This window comes from Otolemur garnettii, unplaced genomic scaffold (assembly GCF_000181295.1).
Source record: "Otolemur garnettii isolate 467f Iridium unplaced genomic scaffold, OtoGar3 scaffold00006, whole genome shotgun sequence".
Lineage (NCBI taxonomy): Eukaryota > Metazoa > Chordata > Mammalia > Primates > Galagidae > Otolemur > Otolemur garnettii.
Window position 1 is genome coordinate 35,495,125 of NW_003852401.1, and position 27,555 is coordinate 35,522,679.

At 34.1% G+C, this 27,555-nt stretch overlaps 1 protein-coding gene across 3 annotated transcripts in view; it reads left to right on the forward strand.

The window, feature by feature from the left end:
* VPS13A (vacuolar protein sorting 13 homolog A) overlaps nucleotides 1–27,555 on the forward strand; it is a 223,662-nt gene that overhangs the window by 167,248 nt on the left and 28,859 nt on the right. For all 3 annotated transcript variants that reach the window (XM_003782963.1, XM_003782964.1, XM_023508036.1), the window contains exons 53-67: nucleotides 215–344; nucleotides 5,320–5,552; nucleotides 9,639–9,792; nucleotides 10,917–11,063; nucleotides 11,266–11,347; nucleotides 12,856–12,925; nucleotides 13,767–13,872; nucleotides 16,909–17,022; nucleotides 18,350–18,495; nucleotides 19,651–19,732; nucleotides 20,567–20,680; nucleotides 21,674–21,749; nucleotides 21,834–21,997; nucleotides 22,308–22,353; nucleotides 22,460–22,583. In XM_003782963.1, the coding sequence (XP_003783011.1) occupies nucleotides 215–344; nucleotides 5,320–5,552; nucleotides 9,639–9,792; nucleotides 10,917–11,063; nucleotides 11,266–11,347; nucleotides 12,856–12,925; nucleotides 13,767–13,872; nucleotides 16,909–17,022; nucleotides 18,350–18,495; nucleotides 19,651–19,732; nucleotides 20,567–20,680; nucleotides 21,674–21,749; nucleotides 21,834–21,997; nucleotides 22,308–22,353; nucleotides 22,460–22,583 (1,788 nt within the window). The remainder of the gene's footprint in view (nucleotides 1–214; nucleotides 345–5,319; nucleotides 5,553–9,638; nucleotides 9,793–10,916; nucleotides 11,064–11,265; nucleotides 11,348–12,855; nucleotides 12,926–13,766; nucleotides 13,873–16,908; nucleotides 17,023–18,349; nucleotides 18,496–19,650; nucleotides 19,733–20,566; nucleotides 20,681–21,673; nucleotides 21,750–21,833; nucleotides 21,998–22,307; nucleotides 22,354–22,459; nucleotides 22,584–27,555) is intronic.

A 27,555-nucleotide genomic window follows, 5' to 3' on the forward strand; every position in this document is an offset into this window, starting at 1 on the left:
GGATGTTTGTAAACCAGGGTCTGCCTATGTTTTCTAAGTAGGAAAATAATGAGAAATAGTCATTAGAGAATTGTAAAAAGAAAAATTTCAATCTGGCTTAAACTAGAACTATTACTCAGTTCATGAACTAAGAATTAATGAGACATTATTTTGGACTTTTTGTATACTTGTGTACTTGTATTTAATTTAATACATGTTTTTCTACTTATGTCAGTTCACTCAGTGAAATAGAAGATTCCCTCCCTCCTGGAAAAGCAGTGTTTTATACATGGGCTGATCCAGTGGGTTCTCGAAAGCTGAAGTGGAAGTGTGGAAAAAGCCAAGGAGAAGTAACACAAAAGGATGTAAGTATTGGGTTGATTATTATGGTGTTGGCAGCAGCCTTTCTTTTTTTTTTTTTTTTTTTAGTTTGTTGTTGTTTTCCTCAGCCTTACTAATTTTAAGGACTGTTGTGGCTATACTTCTAAAAAATTTCCAAAACTCTCTAAAAGCAGTATTCAAGCCTTAATCAAAAGTTTTAAAAACTGAAAGTAGTATTGCTACTCATTATTTGCTTCTACTGTGTTTTAAAGGTGAAACCTATGTTCAGAGAAGTCCTTTCAGCATTCACTTGATCAACATACTCTCTCATTGACAATTGTATTAGGTAGATTTAGCTTCTGGAATGAACACATAAGGATCGACCAAGTTAACTAAAAAGAATTTATTTCTGGGTGACAAGCTATGATGATGAAGTTACATATAAATATTTTGCAGTAACAGTTTAAATAACTTTCAGAAATTATTTTTGCTAATTTTTTTTTTGTCTTTCAAAATTCATCTTAATTTTGACCCTAATCTCATGTCTTTTTTTTTTTACTATTAGTTATTATTTATTCCGGCCTATCAGTAGTCCGGGGTTCTTATTCTCGTTTTAGTGGGGAAAATGAACATTTCATTATTATATATTTTTGCTCTGTTTTTTAGGTGTTTTTTAAAATAAATCCCCTTTATCAAAGTAAAGCAATTGCTTTCTATTCTTGGTTTGTTAGACCGTGTATGTGTTAGTCTAAAGATGTATAAGTGAATTAGTGTTGCATTTTCCTTAAATGCTTTTTATTTTTATCTATTGAAAATGATTATATACTTTTGGATTTTATCTTATTTTAGGATGAATTGATTGATTTTTAAACATTGGGCCAATTTCTCATTTCTGGAATTGATTTGCAATTGATTTAAGACTTTTGCTGCATATTTATGAGAAAAATTGGCCTGTAATTTTCCTATCTTGTAATGATCTTTCTGAGTTTTTATATGGAGGTAATATTGACTTCTTAAAATTTGGGGGAAGTACTTACAAATTTTCTCATTTTGTGGAAGAGTTTAGGTTTCTTCCTTGAATGTTTGTTAGACTTCACCAGTGAAGTCAAACCATTTTAGCCTTCTTTGTAGGAAGGTTATGTGTTTTTTGTTTTGTTTTTCAGAAAAACTATTGTTTTATTTCTTTTTCCTTTTTTTTTTTTTGAAACAAAAGTCTCACTCTGTCTTTAGGCTAGAGTACAGTGATGTCATAATAGCTCACTGCTACCTCAAACTGCTCTCCACTTGGCCTCCAAAAGTGCTGGGGTTACAGAGTACAGGCCACTGTACTCTGCCTGTTTTGTGTTTTTGGTGATTTTATTTACATGTGGGTTTTCAGTTTCACCAATTTCTGCTCTAATCTATATTGTATTCTTTTATTTCATATTTCTTTGAGTTTAAGTTGATGATTTTTTTTTTAAACTTTTGAGATGAAAACTATGTTAGTTTAGGCTGCCATAACAAAATACCACAGACTGGATGGCTAAAGAACAAAAATCTATTTCTCAGAGTTTTGGAGGCTGAACATCTAAGATCAGAGTGCTAGCTAGCACGGGCAGATTCTGGCTTGCAGATTACTGTCTTCCTTCTATGTTCTTACATGGCATGAGGGAACAAGGAACACAAGCTCTCTGGTATCTAATGACACTAATCTTCTTGGATCAGAGCCCCACCGTTATGACCTTATGTTAACCTTAATACTTCGATAAAGACTTCACAGTCACATTGAGAATTGGGGATTCAACATAGGAATTTTAGGGAGGAACAGTTCCGTTCATAGCAAATACCTAAATCATCACTTAAAGTTACAAATTTCCCTTCAAAAACAGCATGATTTTTATCTTTTAGTTCAAAGTATTTTCCAATTTTCATGATTATTTTTTACGTTTTGGTTTAATAGTTACTTAGGTTATTGCTTGTTACTTTTTTAAGATGTGGGAATTTTATAATTATCTTTGTCAAAGTCTAGCTTAATTCTACTAGAACATATAATAATTGTAAGAACATATTCTGATTCAGTCTTTTGAAATTTATTGAGATTGACTTTGTGAGCCAGTATGTGGTTTCATAGATATATGAAAAGAATATGTATTGTACTGTTTTTAGTTACAATGTTCTGTATGTGTAGTTTGTTCATTTGTTTATTGTTGTTTGAATCTGTCATTAATTTGTTTGTTGTTAGTTACTGTGAAAGCTGTGTTAAAAATCTCCCAAAATAATCAAAGATTTATGCTTTTCTCCTTTGTGTTCTAATTTTGACTTTTATACTTTTTGAAACTGCAATCAGGTGGTTACAAATTTAGAATTGTTATATCTTCTTGGTAGGTTGATCCTTTTATCAGTATAGAGATATTACAGTGTCCACCATAGTATCTTTTTAGGCCTAAACATTTATACTTTAAAAACTATTATATCATTGGCCACAGTTTGCACCTGCCTATTCAGAAAGAGACATGCCAAGAAACAAGCTAGCAGGGAGTGTCAGGCATTCCTCTTGAGTGGAAATCGATAGAACAGTCCCCATCACAGTGTCAGAGGTATTCTCTTTGCAAATGACAGGTTTTATGTGAGGAAACAAGATTCACTTGGACGTGGTAAAAGCCACCCTAACTTTACAGTATCAAATATTTCTTATAACAACCTGAAGGCATATACAAGCATCATCATACTAGCAGAACCCTAAAGCTATAGCTTTCTACCATGTTACAACATGTATTCCTGTCTTAATGCCTGCTGTAAATTACTATGTATACCACCTATTAGTAATGGAAAGGCTTTAGAACTCTTTAATTCTGTTTACTCTCTTCCATTTAATATGCTGTTGTTGTGTATTTTATTTATAAATAGATAATTGCCATAATTTCCATAAGATGTATTATTGTTTTCACAGTAGCAATTTAAATTCACCTATATATTTCCTTTTCTTGCTCCTTCTCATTCCTTCCTGTATCTTTTTTTGGGTTCGTAGTCTCTTCTCTTTAGCATTTTTTTAGGGTGAATTTATAGCTGACAAATTTTATTTTATTTTTTTTTTGTTTTTTGGTAGGTTATTTTTGTTGGATGTCAAACTTCAGGATTGGCACTTTTGTTTTTTCCTCTAATGTCTTTCATGATTTCTTCTTTTCATTGCTCTTTAGCAATTTTATTATGATGTTCGTAGGTATGGTTTTCTCTATATTCTTTATTTGTTACACTTCTTAAAATAGTGACTTCAAGTTTTTGGTTTAGAAATTTCTCAGGCATTGTATCTTCAGATGTAGTTTGTGCTTGTTTTTCCTTCTTTACTTTAGGACTCCACAATTACATAAATGTTAGATTTTTACACAGTCTCTCTTAATGACATTAATGTGGTTTTAATAGATTGCTTCATCTTTTTCTCTTCATCCTTTTTTCTGATCTGTCTTCCACTCTATATCTCTTGCTGTGTCTGATCTGGTCTTAAACTTATTCACTGAGTTCTAATTTCAGTTACTAAAATTATCAGTTGTAGGATTTCTAGTCTAAAAATTTTTGTTCCAGAATTCTGTATCTTACCACATAATTCCTTGATGTATTAGTCATAGCTACTTTAAAACCAAGAGTATCCAGCTAGCTCAGTTAATAGAGCATGAGACTCTTAAAACCTGACAATTCCAATATCTAGATTTCTTGTGGATGTTTTAATTTTTCTCTTTCTTAGTTTTCCCTCAGATCTGTTCTTTGTGCATATTTATTTTTTGTTATGCTGTATGCTGTATGTGAAATTTTTTAGAGATAATTTAGGGCTCTGTATGATGTTCCTTTTGCTTCAGTCCATCTTTGATCACTTTATTTTGCTAATTTCTTCTGTGGAATTTCCTTGAGTGAGTCTCTGTCGATGATGAGCTGTAATAATTTTTATTCTTCTGTAAGTATCTTTATTTTTGTATACTTTTCTTTGATGAAATATTTTTGCTGAGTAAAGAATTCTGGGTCCAGAGTTAGTTACTTTTAACATTTTGGTGACATTTTTCTTTTGTCTTCCAGTGATGCCATTGAGAAGTCCAGTTTGGATTCTTTTTTTAAAATTGTATTTAAGGGGAATACCTATAATTGGCTTAACTTTAATTGTTTTTTCATGATTATTATTTATTCAGAAATATATTGTTTTAATATAAAAATCTTATTCATTTGATCTATTGATTAATACTTTTGTGTATTTATGTCATGGTAGTAAGTTAAAATTTATAAAGACAAATATGACATTTGCTGCAAGATATTAGGAAGACTTTAGAATTATTAAGAAATAAGTTCATTTTCTTCTTCCTCGATGTAGTTTTAGTACTATACATTTTATTTTAGAAAGTATTGTAACACAATTCCTAGATAATGATTTTATGGTATCAATTTCAATTTTTAATTTTTGTGGATTGTAACATGAATTCATACCATATATTAAGAGTTTTCTACCAATCCCCTGACTTCTCATCTAATGGAATATTCATTACCTAGAAATTTATGCCTGACTGTTAATTCTTAGAACTTGCTGTTTTTATCTTGTTAAGACCTTAATAGCAGCACAGTATCATATAAGGACTTCCTGCAGAATTAATTCCATGATGAATATCCATGCTTTGTAGAGTATGCAATTGAGATATCTTATTTTTTTCCCTATTTGGTTCACCTCTATAAGGAAATATAAATTTCAGACTAAAACAATTTTTAACACATGTCACATGTGTTCTAGTCTTAGAATAAAGCACAAAAAATACTCTGTTAATGATAAGCCCACTGCTGTGTTAGATTTTATTAAAATGAAAACAGTCGACCTATCTTCCTAATTAGTAATTTTATAATAGTAGTGGTAATAGGTAACAAATAGAAATTCATTTAGGAGCCACTAACCCTATGAAGTAGGTACCATTAATATTCTCTTTGTGTAAATGTGGAATTTAGATTTCGTGTTTCTCAGGACCAAACTCTAATTTTTTTTTTTTTTTTTTTTTGGTGGTTTTGTTTTAGGATATGATGACTCCTATAGATTTGGGGAAAAAGACCATTTATTTAGTGTCATTCTTTGAAGGCTTACAGCGCATTATTTTATTCACTGAAGATCCAAGGGTATTTAAAGTAACATATGAATCTGAAAAAGCAGAGTTAGCAGAGCAAGAAATTGTATTGGCATTACAAGATGTTGGAATTTCTCTTGTCAACAATTACACAAAGCAAGAAGTAGCCTATATAGGCATTACAAGGTTAGATGCATTCAGTTTTGGATAACAGTAAATGATCAGTTTCTAATCATTACATAATTATTGTAAAATCTAAAATGACTTAGTTTAAATTTTGTGCTTTGACTATTCATTGATGCTAAGATAATGCTAATTTAAAAGTGGGTTTGAGATCTTTCTTGTCTTTTGAGATAAAAATATGTCAAAAATCAAACATGTAAATCCCTTATGTTATTGATCCTCCTACTTCTCTAAAAAGTTGTATTTATCCAGTTTATGAAAAGTATACTTTCTTTGGCATGTCTTAAGAAATGCTTAATTGTCCAAAATCATCTACCATAGTATAGGATATACTGTAGATTCTCCATAAATAGTTGTTGGAGGATTAAAGACAATCACTTTCTAATTTGGCTGTAGCACTTTAAGATTCTAATAAGGTAATATTACATTTATCATTACCCATATAGGACATTTCTCCATTATGCCCTTATTATTCATATTTATAAACACACTTAAGTTGAAATTAATTTATATCTATTAGTACCTAATGTGAGAGTATTTCTTCCAATCTATATAACCCGTGTAATATACTTTTAATTCTTTACTTGAGTTAAACTCTTGAATATATATGTTAGTACATTAATCTACAAATCCTCTGACCTCTCATCAAATGGAACTAATGAACTTTAAAAATCTATTTTCTTAAAAATTTGTGTTCTCAAAAAATCTTAAGTTTTTGTTTAAATAAGAACAAAGAGATTTTAAGACTGTTAAACCTATTAAATGTTATCTCCTATGCTAAATGTTAATGCAAAAATGAGTAATATATGCTCTCTACTTTTCTTTTAAGGGAATATAAATTTTATAAAGAATAAATAAGTAGAATACTTAAACAACTTAAATACTTAAATGGAAGAATAAAGTAATTCCAGAATGTGGACAGATTGTTTTTATTCTGTATTTATTTTATTCTGTCTTTCCGCAATTTGATTTCAGTATAATTAGATTTCTTCCTTTGACACTCACTCTACTATTTTGACCTCTCTGTCTCCTCAAATCCCCATTCTGTGAGCTCACTACCCTGCATCACATTTTGCTAAGAAAATTGAAGCAATCAAATGCAAACTTCCGCAGACTCACCTTAGCCCCCTAATATCACAACTTCCTACCTACCAGCATTTGCACCTCCATCCTACACTGCCATATTTGCCCATGGTTGCAGTAGATAGATCATACCTGCACCTGTTTCAATGTAGTTTTCTACTTTTGTGCTGCATTTTATTTCCTCTTACCTCCTTGAGCACAGCAGCCGTCTTGTTCCTCTCACCTAAGGCAACAACATCTGTCTCTCTACTGGATTCTTCCCCTCACCATTACTTCTCTCAACTTAAGTTTGCTTGAGCCTACTTTCCTCGCTACCTACTGCTCATCCCTTTACTCCTTACATATGTTTTCTATTCCAAACAGTTTAACGTATTCGCTATTCTCCATTTCTTTCTAATCCACTTTTTTAACCACTCCAGTTTTGCTTTCAATACACTATGAACTTGGTCTTGATGACAAGATTACCAGTGACCACTGTGTTACAAGGTCCAGTATAGAATTACCAGTTTTCACTTTAATTTGTAGCGTTTAACACAGATCTTTGCTAAATGAAGTTTCTTTTTTTTTCTTTTTCTTTTTTTGAGACAAGAGTCTCACTCTGTCATCCTGCATAGAGTGCTGTGGCATCATAGCTCACGGCAACCTCAAACTCTTGGGCTCAACTAATCCTCTTGCCTCAGCCTCCCAAGTAGCTGGGACTATAGGTGCCTGCCACAATGCCGAGCTATTTTTAGAGACAGGGTCTCACTCTTGCTCAGGCTGGTCTCGAACCCATGAGCTCAGGCAGTCCACCTGCCTTGACCTCCCAGAATGCTGGGATTACAGGTGTGAGCCACCGCACCCAGCCTATATGAAGTTTCTTTCACTTAACTTCCAGAATGCTTCCCTGTCCTAGTTTTTCTTCCTTTCTTAATACTCAGCCTCATTCATTATTATTCTTTCTACTGTTTATGTTGAGTGCCTTGAGGCACTTAGACCCTAGTCCCCTTCTCTTGTCTATTTCAGTTTTATTATTTCAAATGCTACATATACATGGGTCATAATGACAGTTTTAAAATACACAAAAATCCAGAAATATAAAATCCATGCAGATGGAAACAAGGAAGCCCTCCAAGCAATACCAGTAAACTAAGCAAGTCAAAACTTATACAGGTGAATCAGGAGGGATACGTTCCACTGTGTTTCTTGAAAGTGGAATAATGAACCATAACACAGTCTGTCGCAAAACGTTTGTAATGACCTGTGTATGACAGAAATTTTTCTGTCTCTCTCTCTCTCTATATATATATGTGTGTGTGAAATATATGTATATATTTTATATAATCTTTTGCCATTCTTGTCATCTGATCTCCCAACTTGTATATCCAACTGCCTGTGCAAAATCTTTGTTCAGATACTTAAGAGACTTCTTCACCTTCATATCTATAACACCAAACTTTTAATTTCTTCCTTCTAAATTTTGCATTCCCATCGGAATTAATCACAACTAACTTCTTCTAGTTGCAGAGACCAAAAACTTTGGAATTCTTTGATTCCTCTCTTTATCTGATACCTCACATCTAGTCCATCATGAAGTTCTGTGCTGCCTCTATCTTCAGAATGCACATAGAATCTGACCACTTTTTTTTTTTTTAAGAGGCAGAGTCTCACTTTCTCACCCTCGGTAGAGTACCATGGTGTCACAGCTCACAGCAACCTCCAGCTCTTGGGCTTAGGCAATTCTCTTGCCTCAGCCTCCCCAGTAGCTGGGACTACAGGCGCCTGCCACAAGGCCTGACTATTTTTTGTTGTTGCAGTTTGGCTAGGGCTGGGTTTGAACCCATCACACTTGGTATATGGGGCCAGCACCGTACTCACTGAGCCATAGGTGCTGCCGTTTTTTTTTGTTTTTTTTTTAAACAGGCTCCCACTCTGTTGCCTAGACTGGAGTGCAGTGGTATGAGTATAGCTCACTGCAGCATGAACTAATGGGTTCATATTATCCTCCCAGGTAGCTAAGACTACATGCATGCATTACTAGATTAGCTAATTTTTAAAAATTTTTTGTAGAGAGATGGTCTTGCTGTGTTGCCCAAGCTAACATCACACTCCTGTGTTCCATCAGTCCTCCCTTCTCAGCCTCCCAAAGTGCTGGGATTGTAAGTGTGGGCCGCAATGTTCAGCCCCGACCATTTTATTATTATCTCTTAGTACCCTCAACAGAGTCATCATCATTTCTCAGCGGCTCACTATAGTAAATTCCTAACAAGTGTCCTTTTTTTCCCTTGACCCGTTTTTTCTTCCACCCCACCCGAATACACATTGTATTCTTAACTAAGTATAGGTCAGGTCAGTGGTTATAATCTTTTTTAACCATTCCATGGTTCTTCATCCTACTCAGAACAAAATTCAGAATATTTAGAATGGCCTACAATGCCCCCAGTATTTGACCTCCTCCCGTATGTCTTACTTCATCTTCTGCTTTTCATGCCAGCCTCCTATTCTCCCTTATATACTATGGGTGTGTTCCTGGTGTAGGGTCTTTGCTACAGCTGATCCCCTTACCTGAAATATTTATTCTCCTCTTCTCTGATAGCTGAACTCCCACCTCAGGAAGCCCCCTGTTGACAATTATATTGTAGCCCAATGACTGCATATTCCAGTTCTCCAGATCCCTCTTACTCTGTCTACTTTTTCTTCTCTCAGAAGTATTTTCACCTTCTGTATCTTGAAATTTACTAATTTATTTTGTAAATAAATATTTGCAAAGTATTTCTTGCCACTTCCCATCTACAGTGAAGCTCCAGAATGGCAGAGTTGTTCACTGATGTGTTCTTAACACCTAGAATAGTGCATGAATAGGAGATCAATAAGTGTTAGTTGTCATGTTTTTAAACTTGGGATATGCTTCCTTATAACTGAGACTATTGTAAAATTTTATTGAAGGTTTTGTAACTTATATAAAAACCAGTTAAAATAAAAGTGTTGATGAATTACAACTATGATTTTTGCTTTTATATATATAAGTTCTGATATCGTCTGGGAGACAAAGCCCAAAAAGAAGGCAAGATGGAAGCCAATGAGTGTGAAGCACACTGAAAAGTTAGAGAAAGAATTTAAGGAATATACTGAATCTTCACCTTCAGATGATAAGATTATTGAGTTGGATAATAGCATTCCGGTAATTTTTTTATATTTAATACTTAAATATTTTAATATTTTTAAGTATTCCAGTAATATTTAAGTACTAATGTGAAGTTTGAATTTTTATTTGTTGTAGTTCAGTGCACTACTAGTTAATTTTAAGGAAAATATTGCCTCCTTAAAAAACAAATTGAACATAATTAATCCTACCATACATACTTTGTAGAAAATATTTTGAAGGGGTATCAGGAAATCAAACTTTCTCTTAAGGTGCTAGATGGTAATGATTTGTTCTTTGGGTAAATTAGAAACAAAAAATTTTTACTTACATATACTTTCTTTTTTAAAAAATCATACTTTCCTTTTCAAAATTTTAATACAGTGATTTTTTTTTTTGAGACAGGGCTTCAAGCTATCCCCCCTGGGTAGAGTGCTGTGGCATCACAGCTCACAGCAGCCTCCAACTCCTGGGCTCAAGCGAGTCCCCTGCCTCAGCCTCCCAAGTAGCTGGGATCACAGGCACCCGCCACAATGCCCAGCTATTTTTTTTTGGTTGCAGCCATCATTGTTGTTTTGGAGGGCCCGGGCTGGATTTGAACCTGCCACCTTAGGTATATGTGGCTGACGCCTTAGCCACTTGAGCCACAGGTGCCGAACCAATACAGTAAATTTTAGTAAATTTTGTATAAAAAGTGTTTATAGCCAAAATATAAAGGTTATATATATATTTATGTGAATTTTATGGATATGGAATATAAAGATCTGAATCTAAATGTAATCAAGTATTTAGTGTATTCTTTTAATAAATATTATCTTTAAGTTTTTTTTTTTTTAAACAATCTCACTTTGTCGCCCTCTGTAGAGTGCGTGGCGTCACAACTCATAGCAACCTCCAGTCTTGGGCTTAGGCGAGTCTCTTGCCTCAGCCTCCCAAGTAGCTGGGACTACAGGGCCTGCCATGACGCCCAACTATTTTTTTGTTGCAGTTTGGCCCGTACCGGGTTTGAACCTGCCACCCTCAGTGTATGGGGCTGGCGCCCTACCCACTGAGCCACAGGCACTGCCCTATTATTATTATCTTTAAGTTTTTTGGTATAAAATTCTAACCAATTATGAATAGAAAGAAATTATTTTTTGTTGGGGGGGGGTATTGTTTTTTAGGTTCGCTTCACACCTAGTGGTAACAACATGAAAATTCTCCTGCCAAATATGATAGCTTTACGAAGAAATTATCTTCCAGCACTAAATGTGGAATATAGCACATCTGCACATCAGTCATCATTTAGAATTCAGATTTACAGAATACAGGTAAGTCTTTCTGCAAATGCAGACAAAACTATCTTCCAAAGGAATATAATAAAAAATAAAACAGCTATTTTCCTATGGTCTGCTTTGGGTACTTCTATTCCAATGTTGGGCTAATTTTTTTATTCCATTCCTTAAATCCTATTATTCTAGTTAGGTTGTATAATGACATACTAATATACAGACTTGTTTTTTATTTTCTTAGATCCAAAATCAGATACATGGTGCTATATTTCCATTTGTGTTTTATCCTATTAAACCTCCAAAGTCAGTCACCATGGATTCAGGTTTGTTTTTATTTTTATATTGCCATAAAACCAGTTGTATTAGCTATTTGGTTTATTTTACTATAAAAATCTAAAAGGAAACCATCCTCATGTTTAATTTCTGTATTGTCTTTGGAAAATTAAACTGCTTAAGACCAGCGAGTACTATACTCAACCAACTTCAGAAAAACAAACTTAAAGGGAATTCTGAAGATTAATTAGAAATATTTCTTTAAATTTTTAAAAGTATTAATTTTAAAAACAGATTGCTATAATCCCTGATTTAAACCCCATTAAGATATTTGGATAAACACTAAGGAAATTCTAATTCACACTGTGTTCTGATTGGAGAAATTGTCCTGTGTCTCTAAATAAGAATAACTGGGCCATGCACTGTGGTTCACACCTGTAATGCTAGCACATTGGCAGGCCAAGGCGGATGTATTACTTATGCTCAGGAGTCCAGACCAGCCTGAGGAGGAGTGAGATTCTGTCTTTACAAAAAATAGGAAAAACTAGTCCCATGGGGTGGTGCATGCCTGTAGTACTTGGGAGGCTGAGGCAAGAGGGTGGCTTGAACCCCAGGGCACGGCACTCTACCCAGGGCGACAGAGTGAGACTCCATCTCAAAAAAAGAATACAAGTTTTTTCTTATACCCATTTCTTTTCCCTTCTGCTTCCTCCTTGCTTGCCTATCCCTCGTCCTGGCACTTTTTCTTTTCTCCCTACTACCCTACTTCACTTCCCTCTCCTCTTGTTTTCTCACCCCACCCCCAGTCACTGCCTCTGAGCTATCTGGGGGTGTATTCTTTATAATCTGTTTGAAATCTCTTTGACCAGTATATGTGCTTAAGCCCCTCCCCTGGAAGTCTGGCACAAGTCTTCAGATTCTGTTTTCATAAAGTTTCTCAGATGATTATAATTCATTCTTCTAGTTTAAAATCACTAATTGATAGAATTAGTTATCTTTGTAAAGTGACTGCAGATAATTAAAAAGAACAACCCTGGAGTTTGAAATGAACATTGTAATAGATCTTGCCAATTTTAGTACCTTTTTTTTTCTTGAAAGTCTCACTTTGTTGCCCTCTGTAGAGTGCTGTAAAGTCATAGCTCACAGTGACCTCAAACTCTTAGGCTCAAGAGATCCTCTTGCCTCAACCTCCTGAGTAGCTGGGACTACAGGCACTGCCACAATGCTTGGTTACTTTTTAGAGATGGGGTCTCATTCTTACTCAGGCTGGTCTTGAACTCCTAAGCTTAGGGGATCTACTCTCCTAAGCCTCCTAAAGTGCTGGGATTATAGGTGTGAGCCACTGTACTCAGCCCAATTTTAGTAGTTTTTAACTGATACTCATCATTTAGTAAGTGACTTAATTTTCCATTGTGATATATATTAAATTACAAGAAAAAAATGCTTATCTTTATGCCAGCATTGCATGGGGCTGAAGGAAAACATTTTTAAAAAGAAAGAAAATGCTTATCTTTTGCTTAAAGTATTATGGAAATAATTATATTTATAACCTTAACAGCACCAAAGCCCTTTACAGATGTCAGTATTGTCATGAGGTCTGCAGGACATTCCCATATATCACGTATTAAGTAAGTGTCTTAATACATTTCTTGTGTGTTTAATGTTTGGACTTACATGTATAAATCATTTCTACTTTTTAAAAATAAATTTTAGATAAGTTAAAATTTAAACATAAAACATAAATAAAATTATAAAGGTGAAAAATAAATCGATTATCCTATAATCTCGGCAAGTCAGAAAACTCTGGATGAAATATATGTTGGTATTTACAATAGTTTCTGAATTTGTAGTGTTTTATTATTCTCCTTTATGTGTAGTTCTCACCTTTAAATTGTCTATAATCACATATATTGTTTTAGAAGAAGGTAGAAAGTAATATTTAATATTTTCATATGCACTCACTACCCATTCTAAGGAATAGAACATGAACAGAAACATCCATCTATGTGATAATACCGATCACATTTCTTTTAGCCTTATCACTGAAATAAACTATCTTTATTTCCTTGCTTTTTACTTTCAATTTCAATTTTTTGCTAAACTTAAAAATATATTTCAAGCTTTAAATTGACTCCTGAGGCTTGAGTGTTTTTAAATTCAGCTCTTTTATTTACCAGTTTTGTTGTATATAGCTATAGTTTATTCATTTTGTACACAGCTATAGTTTATTCATGATCATGGATTTATAATACTCTATGGTTGTATGTCACAGTTTACTTATCCATTTCCTCTCTGTGGCCATTTTTATATTTTGAGCTTGTTTCTATTATAAATAATATTGCCGTGATTTATTTACTCACCTAAAAAAAATCCTGTTTTAAAGTTCTAATATTTATCTAGTAACGTTTTCCTCATATTCTTAATGCAGCTACATTGATTTTTTTTAATGTTTTCTACTTTGTAATATAGGTATTTCAAAGTGTTGATTCAAGAAATGGATCTAAGGTTAGACCTTGGGTTTGTCTATGCTTTAGCAGACCTTATGACAGAAGCTGAAGTGACTGAAAAGACAGAGGTAAGACTGAAAATAATCATATTTGATGGGAAGAATTCGGGAAAGAGGAAAACTCTAAAAAATGAAGTCATTATATATTTTTAAGGTACTTACTGGCTTTGTTCCATTTTTAAAATACAACCAAAAATTTTTATTCTTTCACTGGGGACAGTGGCTCATACCTGCAATCCTAGCACTCTGGGAGGCTAAGGCAGGTGGATTGCCTGAGCTTAGGATTTGAGATCAGCCTCAGCAAGAGAGACCCTGTCTCTAAAAATAGTTGGGTACTGTGGCAGGTGCCTATAATCTCAGCTATGTTGGAGGCTGAGGCAAGAGGATCACTTGAGCCCAAGCATTTGAGGTTGCTGTGAGCTCTGACAGTACAGCACTCTACTGAGGGTGCCAAAGTGAGAGACTCTATCTCAGAAAATAAAAAAATTATTTTTTCATTGTGAATACCTTGGTAGAAATTATGTTTTCAAATGCTTGAAGGTGGAAACACAACAAGTAAAATTGCCTTGTTAAGGTAAGTTAGCAAATACAAAGAAGGGTTTAGGGCCAGTAGTAGGGAGAAAAGGATAATCACGTCACATCCCTTTTTTCATCTTTTATTTTCCTGGGTTACTTTTGCTTTGCTTTTGTTAATAACTTAGAAATGCTGAGTATGACCAAGTTACATAATAAAAGAATGAATAAAGCAAATTAAAAGGTGGTATCTTCTTGGTGACAAGAGACTATAAAATCATAGTGATAGAATAGATCAACTATGCTCTCCTTTTTTTTTTTTTTGCAGTTTTTGGCTGGGGCTGGATTTGAACCCATCACCTATGGTATATGGGGCCAGCGCCCTACTCCTTGAGCCATAGGACCGCCCCAAATATGGTCTCTTTTTTTACTTTTCCTCATAGAAAAAATTCTTAATATAAGGAAAATTTTCATGGATGAAAGCAAGATCAAGTTAATAGCAGTTTATTGAAGCACAGTGTCCATACTGTACACTTTTTGCTAATTAAAAGTATACAGTTCAGTAACTTCTAATACACAAAGTTGTGTAGCCATCACAATTATCTAATTCCAGAAAATTTTCATCACCCCCACATAGAAATTGCTCTAATCTTATGTATTTGGTGATGTACCTTCTGCCTCTTTAAGTTTTCTATTCTGAACATTTCATGAAAATAGAATCCTAGACTAAGTGGTCTTTCATGAAGAACTTTTTTCCCTTGGTAGTTATTTTCATGATTCATTCATACTGTGGTATATATCATTTCATTTTACGGTCAAGTAATATTCTATTATGTGGACAGACCACATTTTGTTTATCCATGCATTAGTTAATGTACATTTAGATTGTTCCCATGGTTTGGCTGTCATGAATGATATTTTATGAATATTATGCCCAAGTTTTATGGGGACATACGTTTTTATTTCTCTTGAATATATACCCAGGAATGGACTTATGCACCTATGTTTGATCATTTTAGAACTGCCAGACAGATTTCCAAAGTAACTCTACTCGGGTATATGAGGGTTCTAATTTCTTCATATTATTATCAACACTTGTTATTATTATTGGTCTTTGATTCAAGCCATTCTAATAGGTGTGAAATTGGTTTTCATTGCAGTTTTGATTTGCAGTTATCTGGTGACTAAAGGTGTTGAGCATCCTTTGATGTGCTAATTGGCTATGTGTATGTCTTCTATGGAGAAATGGCCATTCAGATCCTTTGACTATTATTGAATGAGGTGTCTTTTTACATATAAAAGTTCTTTATATATTCTGGATATAAGTCCTTTACCAGATATGATTTTCAAAGATTTCCTCTCATTCTGTGTATTGTCTTTCTACTTTCTTGATGTTATCTTTTGAAGACCAAACGTTTTTAATATTAATGAAATCCAGATAATTTTTTCTACTGTTCCTCATGTGTTTGGTGTCTTTCATTGAATCCACGGTCATGAATCCTTATGTTCTGAGAGTAGTTTTAAGTTTTACCTCTTAGAATTAGGTCTTGGACCCATTTTGAGTTCATTTTTATTTATGGTGTGAAGTGTAAGAGTCTGAATTACTCTTTTGCATGTAGCTCTCCACTTGTTCTAGTATCATTTCTTAAAAAGACTATTTCTTATTCCTCATCAAGTATTCTTGGTACTCTTGTTGAAAATCAGTTAACAATACACACAGGGTTTTATTCCGTTGATCTGTGCCAGCAGTTCTCAACCTGTGGGTCGCAACCCCTTTTAACTGTATTAAAGGTTCACGGCATTAGGAAGGTTGAGAACCACTGATCTATGAATTTACCTTTGTGCATACCACACTGTCTTAGTTATTGTTGCTAGTAGTTTTGAAATTGGGAAGTATAAATCCTTCTATTTTGTCCTTTTATCAAGATTGTTTGAGCTACTCTGAGTCCCTCGCAATTCCATATGTATTTTAGAAAGGAGTTCTGAAAGGGATTGCATTGAATGAAGAGATTAATTGGAAAGGTTTTGCCATCTTAACAGTATTCAGTCTTCGGGTCCTTGAACATGACCTGTTTCCTCATTTATGTGGATCTTTAATTTCTTTTAAAAATGTTGCATGGTTTTCAGAGTATAAACTCTGCATTTTCTTTGTTAAATATTTTCTGAAGTAGTTTATTCTTATAGCATTATGAATGTAATTGTTTTTTAATTTCATTTTTGGATTGTTCATGCTGGTATATAGAAATAGAATTGATTTTTTTTATACTCAGCAAAACCTAATTATTGGTTAGGCTATTACCATAATGTTACAAGTGTATGATTATATTTAAGGAAATAAGTATTTCCAAGAAAGCATTGATGTAATGATGTCATGGCATTTTAGAAGAAAATTTATAGTCACATGAAGAAAATAATGGTCTAATATCAATATTGCTCATGACTAGAAAGTACTGCCTCAGAAGGGAAATGAATAAACTGTTAGGGAAGAATCTGGATATTATAGATGTGTTTCCACAATGTGTGAACTATTGGTTTAAATATCTCATGCAAAAAGGTCCCCTCAGTTTTTAATATTTTGTATTCCTTTTATAGGTTGACCTTTTTCACAAAGATGTAGAAGCTTTTGAAGAAGAATATAAAACAGTTTCCTTCGAAGATCAATCGCAAGTCAGTCTCTATGAATATTTTCATATATCTCCTATCAAGGTATGGGAAAAATAAGTCATTTTTATTTTCCTTTATAATGTAGGTCAGTAGCACATTAATCCATTTGGAAGGAATATAGCATTTAAGTTATGTTCTTTAATAGTGTATGGAATCGTGGCTTTAAAATTACAAATATAAATAAAAGGACTAAGCCTCATAATAGTTTTTCACTATGTGGAACCATCTACAGCACATATTTATATGTTTATAATTTGGCCTAACATTATTTTGCTTTGATTTTTTTTTTTCATAAGCTCTTTGGTAACAGTTTTCAAAGTTTTGTGATGATATGTATATTAGTTTTAAATTAACTGATAAAGTAATCTTGATTAATAAAGATTAAATGTAATGAAATCTAAGTTAGTATTTAATGCAAAATGCCTGAGTTAATTAAGGAAAATTATTGCACAACGATATGTACAGAATGTGTATGCAATACAGTGCAAAAGAGCTTTTTAACCAGCTTCATCATACTGACTTAAATAGTTGAAACATACACTTTCAGAGGTACAGATGCTCTTCAGTTTACAATGGTCAATATTCATTGTGTTGAAAATCTTCTAAGTTGAAGTGCATTTAATGCACCTACCAGATATCATAACTTACCTTAAACATTCATGAAACATTTATATTAGCCCACATTTGGACAGAATCATCTAATATAAATATTCTAATAGAGTTAAAAAGAATTTTGAATCAAAATTCAAAGTACATTTTCTACTGACTGCATATTGCGTTCACACCATCATAAAGTTGAAAAATCCTAAGTTGAACCATCATTAAGATGAGGACTGTATGTGTTTGAGTTCCTTTGAGCAGCTTCAGCTTCTAGACCAGTGGTTCTCAACCTTCCTAATGCCATGACCCTTTAATATAGTTCCCCATGTTGTGCTGACCCCCAACCATAAAATTATTTTGTTGCTACTTTATAACTGTAGTTTTGCTACTGTTAATGAATTGTAATGTAAATTATCTGATATGCAGATGTATATCAGATATATTTAGGCGGGTGTATTTAGGCAACCCCTCCCACAGGTTGAGAACTACTGTTCTAGACTGTTAATGTTACTAGCAAATATGTAGAAACTACTATTTTCTTAGGTTTACCAGAAGAGTAGAATTGAACCAAATATCATATAATTTTAAACTGTTTTATTTAAAATTAATCATAGAGCTATGTTAGATTTTAAATTTCCTTTATGTTTCCACCTGATAATTTGGTTATCTATGGTTTAGTGAATTTAAAATGAAACTGATTTTTAGAAAGAGTTAAAATTGTCAACATGAAGAAAGTACTTTTAAATATTGATCTTTTTTATCTCTTTAGTTGCATCTAAGTGTTTCACTGAGTTCGGGCAGAGAAGAAGCTAAAGATTCGCATAAGGATGAAGGACTGATTCCAGTTCATTCTTTAAATCTTTTGCTGAAAAGTATTGGTGCCACTCTTACAGATGTACAAGATGTAGTTTTTAAGTATGTTTAAGATTCAAATCTGTAAATTGATAAAAAGTCTATGCTATATTTGCCTAAAAATTTTATAGATAATAAAGTATGAATTATATTGCAGATCATTTGCAAAATGTGGTTTTTGCCTTTAAATAGACTACAATCTAAACAACACCAACTATATTACCTGGTAATCCTTAATTACTAAATTATAGAGTAATTAGTAAATAATTTCCTTGAGACAAAGTAACATAAACTCTTCAAGTTTGTGCATTTTAGAAGGTCTTTTTTACCTAGGAAGGACTCCTAAGATGTGTATGCTTCAAAAGTGTAGTGATTGAAAGATAAGGCTTTGGAGCCAATCGGATCAATACTCTTCAAAGCATAGGCAACTAGAACAGAATGAATGAAATAGTTGGGAAAATGAAAGGATCAGTTTTAATATTATAGTCAAAAACTTATGTTTTAATATGAGTCATAATGTGAACTAATAGAGTATTTATCTAACTGAAGAGACTTAAAGTCTGGGTTGAGACTTTAGGATGCCAAATGCTTTAGATACTTTGTTCAGGTAGTATCTAGCACCGATTATTAAGTACAAGAGTAAGGATTACCTAGATAAGGTTAGATAAGTGTCAAATAAAAGAATATAGCTTTCATGACAGCTGGAATAGGATGAAATTTCTAATCTTGCTACTGTCATATTCAGCAACAGGAACATAGAGCTTTTCAGTTAGTGCATCAGGTATATACTGTGAGTGGGTTATAAGTTAGCTGATGTTGACTCCTCAGCTCTCAGCCCACAAAGCAGGACCTGGCCATTCTTGAGCAGCCTCTTCTGTTTACCTCAGTGGGTTGAACCTTTTCTTTGTGGGCCATGATAGGATAGAGTTGGGAAACACAGTCCTAGTGGTCCATCTTGAATTGGATCCAAGAGGTCTCTGAGTGCCCTAAATTATATGGAAATTATGTGTTTGTTGGTGACTTTTGTGGAGATGAGAACTATAGCGTTTATCAGATTCATAAAGGATTCTTTGACTAGAATCTGATCAACATGGGAAAATAAGAAAGATTTGAAGAAGAAATTCTAAAGAAACTAAAGTCACTCTTTAATATGAAAAAGACTTTCTTGCTCTATCTGTGCACATGCATCCCCTTACATGTATTTATATATTTTTTCAGGCTTGCGTTTTTTGAACTCAACTACCAGTTCCATACAACATCCGAACTACAGTCCGAAGTAGTAAGACATTATTCAAAACAGGTTTGTCTAAGATAATTTTACAAAAGAATGATGATATAGACTAATGAAGCCTTATGTGTCTGTACGTGCATAATGTAGAATTGTCACAGAGTAAAGAGCTTTCTTTAAATTTTAAAGCATTTTTCTCCTCTCAGAATTGTAGAAAGAAATTGAGTTCAACCACTATTTCAGTTTTTTTGTTGTTATATTTTTTATCCACAGATAGCAATTTTTCTGGATCTGCGTGAACTAGAAGTAAATCTTTAGTAAAATATTAACAAAGTGTTTTACCACATTTAGTTTAAAAATGGTTTCAAGGAAAACTATTAGTAACTAACCAGTGAAAACTTTTTTTTTTAATGTAACTAGTTGTTGCGTTAGCTAAGTATATTATTTTAATGGATTTTATTCTATCTCTATAAAGACTCCTGTGTTTTATGATATAACTTGCCAGGGGATCTGAGATAGCTGTGGTATAGCAGACAAATCATCGAGCCTGACTCCAGGGATATGGGTTTGGGTCTGTCTTTTGTTGTGTTCCTACTGTGTGACTATTGGGGTACCATTTGACCTGTATGTTTCTCCAGTTATCACCAAGTGATAATGGTAATAGCAGCTGTCACAGATAATTATAAAAGTGAAAATATTTTAAATATTCTAAGCTTTATGTGAATATAACATCATATTATTTCTAATACTATAATGTCAAATTACTTTTTAAAAGCTGATATAGTTAAGGTATTAAAATTGCTGTTAAAGGTGTTAGCCAGAGAAAACTGGATATGTGTACTAAATCCGTAAGAATAAATTATGTCTAATTATACAAATTTATTAATGTTCATATTTTATTTTTAGGCCATTAAACAGATGTATGTACTCATTCTTGGACTTGATGTTTTGGGAAATCCCTTTGGCTTAATCAGAGAATTTTCTGAAGGTGTAGAAGCATTTTTTTATGAACCTTACCAGGTAAAATAGTTACACTTAGTATCTCACACTGATACTTTCAAGATAATACATTTCTATGATTAACTTGAATTGTAGGTGTAAGTAGCTTTGGGGAGATACCCAAAAGGACCTTATTTTGTAGCAAATAAGGGTAATAGGTTTCCAGAGAGTTTGAGGGAAATTTTTACCTTTTCCCTCAAAATTTAAACTGAAGATTTTCTTCAGATACACTAAATTTCAAGTGTTGAGTTGGAAGGTCAAAGACTATAGTAAAAGGAAGATGGCCAGGTACAGGCAGTCTTGTTTCACATAATAGTATGGAACTGTAAAAATAATCTTGCAAACTGACAGACACCATGCCAAGCAATCTTAGTAACCAGCGGGAAAAATTATGAATGTTTATAATGTCCCTTAAAACTTACTGTCAAAAGGGGTGCCTGTGGCTCAAAGGAGTAAGGCACCAGCCCCATATGACGGAGGCAGTGGGTTCAAACCCAGCCCTGGCCAAAAATAAAAAAAAAACTTACTGTCAAAAAAAATCTCTCTTGGCTCGGTGCCTGTAGCTCAGTGAATAGGGCATCAGCCACATAACATTGAGGCTGGCGGGTTCGAGCCCGGACCTGCTAAACAACAATGATAGCTACAACCAAAAAGTAGCCAGGCGTTATGGTGGGCGCCTGTAGTCCCAGCTACTCGGGAGGCTGAGGCAAGAGAATTGCTTAAGCCCAAGAGTTTGAGGTTGCTATGAGCTGTAACACTATGGCACTCTACCAAAGGGCAACACAGTGACACCCTGTCTCAATAAAAAAGAAAAAAATCTCTCATGCTTCCACTTATATATAAATGTATAGGACAATACCAAATAAATTAAAACTAACATATATTTTATATGCTGTAATTTAAAACATTAGAAACATTAAGGAATTTTAAAGTGTTTACTTCTTTTATTAAAACTTGTCACAATCACCTTTAAAAGTGACTTTAAATTAACTTATTAATTCTTTGGCCTTTTAGGGAGCCATCCAGGGTCCTGAAGAGTTTGTGGAAGGAATGGCACTAGGACTTAAGGCACTAGTTGGGGGAGCTGTTGGTAAGAAACAGTGTCCACCAAGAATTATTCTGCTGGAAAGTAACTGCTTGTTGCTTTTACTAAAGATGCCATAATTTGTTTTAGGTGGATTAGCTGGTGCTGCCTCCAAAATCACGGGTGCTATGGCTAAAGGGGTAGCAGCTATCACTATGGACGAAGACTACCAGCAGAAAAGAAGGGAAGCTATGAATAAGCAACCAGCTGGTTTTAGAGAAGGCATCACTCGTGGAGGAAAAGGCTTAGTTTCTGTAAGAAATTTCACAAGAGTGTGAGCATTTTAGGAAATATCTTTTAAACCTATATTTTTTTAAATAAGCCATTAAGCATATAACTCTTTCTTTTAAAATTATTATTTAGATATTTTGAGAACTGTGGTTGTTGGCATATAAAATGTTAGTAACTTCCAAAAACATTCTGTTTAAATAAAATACTTAAGATAATATGTTGATTCTTATGGTATATAAAAAGCCGCTCTTTGCTTGTTTTGTATAAGCAAGACCTGGTTCTTTTAGGCTTCATATGAAAGTATGATAAATTTTCAATTGTGCTTTCCTCTAGGGTTTTGTAAGTGGCATAACAGGAATTGTAACAAAGCCAATCAAAGGCAAGTATAGTGGTTCCTTTGGGTGGAATACGTTACCAAGTCTCATTAGTTGATTCTATTCTCATCTTGAGTCAGTAGTTTAAAACTTTATCTCTTTTCTTTCCAGGGGCTCAGAAAGAAGGAGCAGCTGGGTTCTTTAAAGGTGTAGGGAAAGGTCTAGTCGGAGCAGTAGCAAGGCCAACTGGAGGCATCATAGACATGGCCAGCAGCACATTTCAAGGAATAAAAAGGTGAATTTTCTTTGTAATATATGAACAAAATGCTTAAGCCATGAGAAATGAAATATACCTGTTGTTTGGCTATAGGCACTTAGTTATTATCTGAGTTTTATGCTGCTATAACATACCACAGACTGAGTAACATAATTATAATGAACATAAATTTACTGTCTCATGATTCTGAACACTAGAAATTCTTAAGATCTCAAGGCCACATCTGGCTAGGGGCTTCTTGCGACAAATAGAGGACAAGAGAGAAAGGAAAGGGGACCAAACTTGCCCTTTTAGACAGACCCCACACTGTATGAGCAGCACTAATCCATTCATAAGGACAGATGCTCATAGCCTAAGTTCTCTCTCATTGAACCCTGCCTCCCTACGTGAAGGGGTGATGTTTCCAATATATGCTTTCAAGGGGACACATTTAAACCATAGCAGTTGTGAATACTACAATATGGCAGAGTGCATATAATCTTTTTAATTCCTTTTGATGTTACTTAAGTTGATGTCATTGTATTATTTCAACTTTATAGAGTTCTCCTTTATTATTCAGCAAGCTTTTCAGTTATCACAGTTGAAATATATTAATGTAAATGCATGTCAATTACAAAATTAGCAAATATACTTGTCTCCATTTTGAGAAATAAAGGTAGTATTTCATATTCCTTAGTGTAAACTCAGTTTTTCATGCTTCCTTTATGTTCTTATTTTTTTATAAAACTGGTATAGTAGTCCTCCTTATCCACAGGGAATAAAATATGTTCCAAGTCCCCAAGTAGACACCTGAAACCATAGATAGTACTAACCCTTTATAGGCTATTTTTTTTTTTGTGAAATAGAGTGTCACTATGTTGCCCATAGCAACCTCAAACACTTGGGCGTAAGCGATTCTTTTGCTTCAGCCTCCTGAGTAGCTGGGACTACAGGCACCCGCCACAACATCTGGCTAATTTTTGTTGCAGTTGTTGTTTAGCAGGTCTGGGTCAGGCTTGAACCCTCCAGCCTTGGTGTATGTGGCCGGCGCTCTACTTACTGAGCTATGGGTGCCGAGCCTCTAGGCTATGTTTTTTCCCATACATACATACCGCTGATGAAATTTCATTTTAGATTAGACCCAGTAAGAGATTAATAATAAAAACTAATAATAAATTAGGACATTTATAACAATATGCTGTAGTAAAAGTAAAATAAGAATTACTTGAACACAAGCACTGTAATACCCCACCAGTCAGTCTGATAATGGAGGTGGCTACTAACTGACTAATGGACCAGTAGCACATACAGTGTGGATGTGCTAGACAAAAGGAGATTCATATCCCAGGAATGATGAAGAAGCAGGATGCCATAGGATTCCATCACTTACTCAGAACGGCATGCAATTTAAAACCAATGAAATTTTTATTTTTGGAATTTCCCGTTTAATGTTTTTAGACCATGAGTGACTAAAACAGCAGACAGTAGAACCAAAGATAAAGGGAGACTACTATATCTATCCATTCCCTTTCTCTCTGTTTGTGCAAGTGGTTTTAATACACATTTCTTTTTCCTCTAAATTAAATTTAGCTTAAGACTAAAATTTACTAGTTTTATTATTGTTACCTCTGTCCTAGAAATTTGGACAGATTTCACATAGACCCGATGATGAAATTAATGCTAATGAGACCTAACTTATAAAGTTGTGAATATCTTCCTAATCTTTTTCCTTGTATTTTCTCTTACTTTCTACTCTATAGGGCTAAGTATTGTCATCATATGAACTGTTGCTCTTGCTAGTTATCATAATTAGGTGTTTCTGTTTGACATTTAGAATTAATATGGGGAGGAAGACATCAGTCTCCTTACCTATAATTTAGTGTCATAGCTATACTATGTTGAGTCATGATTCAAGAAGCTCAAAAATCAATGTAACATAAGGAGTTCAAGACATATAAAGGCTTCTGCCAAAAGTTGCTAGAATTACCTTCTAATTATTTAAAACCCTGTGCCCCCTTATATTGCTTTTATTGATTGAGAGCAAAATAAAACGTAATTTAGAAGAATTCATAAAAACTAAGAACTATTAAAAATGTACTTACAAAGGACATTGAAAACAAACAAAGAATGAGTTATAAGAATCAAAGGTGAAAATATAAACTGGTGAGTAAATCTAATTGAGCTATGTGAAAATAACATTGGAACCAAATTATTAAATGATAAAATACAATTTGGGAATGGAATATTTGGCATTAAGCATTCTAATGTCATATTATTTGTGAAGAGGATATACTTATTAATATTAGATGAAATAGGCTTTAAGGCAAAAAAAAACCTTAGTGGAGATAAATAAGTTAATTAATAATAAAAAGAACAGTTAACTAGGAAAATAATAACAGTTTTGAAGTTGTACTTGGTTCACAAAATAGCCTCAATTTTTATAGAGCAAAAATTGACAAAGTTATAAGAACTTTCCAAATGTACAATAATAATGGTGGAAGACTTTACTGTTTCTCTTAATCAGTGGTTCTCTACCTTCCTAATGCTGCAGTGTGTTTTCATTATTAAAAAGGTGTCGTGACCCACAGGTTGAGAACCACTGCTCTTACTAATAGATAAATCAGGGAGACAAATTAAGAATAAGTAAATAGATGATTTAAACACAAGAAGCTGTCTCATACACTCATGTAAATATTGATTCAACACAGGTTCTGTGACGTAGCTCAACACTGTTCTAATCACTGTAGGAATCAGAAGTGAACACAGTTGGCATGTTCCTGTCTTTAGCTTACATTCCAATGGAAGAATGGTAGATAAAAATAAATGGCAAATATATGATATGCTAAATGATGGAAAATGCTTTCAAGATAAATTAAGTAGATTTAAGAAGATGAAGAGAGCCAGGTCCTTCTCGCCTTTCCTCCTCCATGAGAGGAAACCACTTCCAACTCTCTTTGAAAGTGCTCTAAACTTTCCCTTTGTTCTTTTTAAATAAAATCTCTCTTTGTTACCCTGAAACAAAAAAGAAAAGAAGATAAGGAGATATAAAGTGATGAGGAGGGAGACTTGCTACGTGTATTTTATGTATACAGTGTTCGAGGAAGCGTTTTTACTGGTAAATTTACATTTGAAGAGGGACCTAAAAAAAGTCAGGAAAAGGAAGTGAGCCCTGTTAAGAATGTCCTGGGCAGAAGGGAATAGGAAGTCAAAGTTCCTCGGGAGGAGTATGCTTGGCCTATTTGAGCATGCTTGGAGTAGAGTGAGCAAAGAGGAAAGTTAGGTGATAGTCATGGAATGAGCACAGGGTCAGATCTCACAGTGTAGAGCTTGGCAAGCCACTATAAGGGTTTAGTCTATTTCCTAAATAACAGAAGTTATTGGAAGGTTTTGCACCAAAGAAATACGTAAGCTGGCTGCTGTGTTGAGACTAAACCACAGAAAGACCATGATAGAAACAGTGGAGAATTTCAGAGGCTTTTGTGGCAGTTCAACTGAGAGATGGTGATTTGACCATTATAGTGCTAGAGGTTCTAGGAATAGTTCATGTTTTGCATGGATTTTGAAGGTAGTGACAATAAGATTAGTTGTTAAATTAAAAGTGGGACATGAAAGAGAATTATCAGGGTTGATTCTAAAGTTCTTATATGTACCAGTAGAAGAATGACTTTTACATTCCTTTTAGGGAAAGGGGGAATTATATGTTTCTTCTTGAATATATTAAGTTTAAAATATGTACTAAGCTTAGAGGTTCTTCGTCATCCAAATGGAGACGCCGCATAATTGAGTGTAAAAGTCTAGAAAGTCAAATGAGAGTTTATGAGGATTGTGTACCTATAAATGAGTGTTTAAAATCATGAGATTGGATGAAATCACCTAGGGAATGAGAATGGAAAAGAGAAAGAAACAGAGACTTGACTCTCAGTCACACCAATGCTTACAGGTTGGAAAAATGAGGAAGAACCAGGAAAGGATACTGAAAAGGAATGATCATTAAGGAGGATAATCAATAAAGTGGCATTTCACAAGCTAAGAAACAGACAATTCCTGCTTATATTACTGTTTAAGATAAAAGAGAAATCCCCACACACACACATACATTTTATATGTGAGTGTGGTAAATGTTTGATTTGAAAGCCAAAAGTGGAACTTACAACGGGGATTCATTCCTCTCCTTAGCGTTGCAGTCCCTTCTGCTCAGAATACACATACTCTTCTATGGGTTGTTCCCACATCTTTGCCATTGTAAATTGGGCTGGCATAAACATTGGAATGCATATGTCCTTAATAGTACAATGATTTCTTTTCTTTTGGGTAGGTACTTAGCAGGGGGATTGTAGGATGTTTATTTCTTCCCATAAAGGCTGTACTAGTTAACAGTCCCACCTACAGTGCAAGAGGGTTCCCCTCTTTTTGCACCCACACCAGCATCTGTTGCTTTGAGACCTTGTGATATGAGCCATTCTCAGTGGGGTTAGGTGATATCTCAAAATGGGTTTGATTTGCATTTCTCTAACAATAAGAGACAATGACATTTGTTGGCCATTCATCTGTCCTTGTGAGAAAAGATTCTGTTCCTGTCTCTTGCCCAGATTCTAATGGGGATAATTTGCTCTTTTTTTGTTGCTTTTCTTGAATTCTTTGTAGATTCTAGTTATTAGTCCTTTGTCAGATTCGTAGCATGCAAATATCTTCCCCCATTCTGAAGGTTGTCTGTCTGCTTTGTTGATTGTGTCCTTAGCTGTGCAGAAACTTTTTAACTTGATCAGGTCCTACTTATTTATTTTTGTTGTTGCTGCAGTTGCCTTTGGGGTCTTCTTCATAAATTCCTTCCCAAGACTGATGTCACCAAGAGTCTTATCTGTACTTAATTCCAGATTTTTTATAGTTTCATGTCTTAGGTCTAAATTAAATCTTGTAATATCCATCGTGAGTTAATTTCTGTACATGATGAGAGGTGCAGGTTTAGTTGCAGCCCTTCACAGGTGTTGCCACAGTTCTTTTGCTGGTTTCT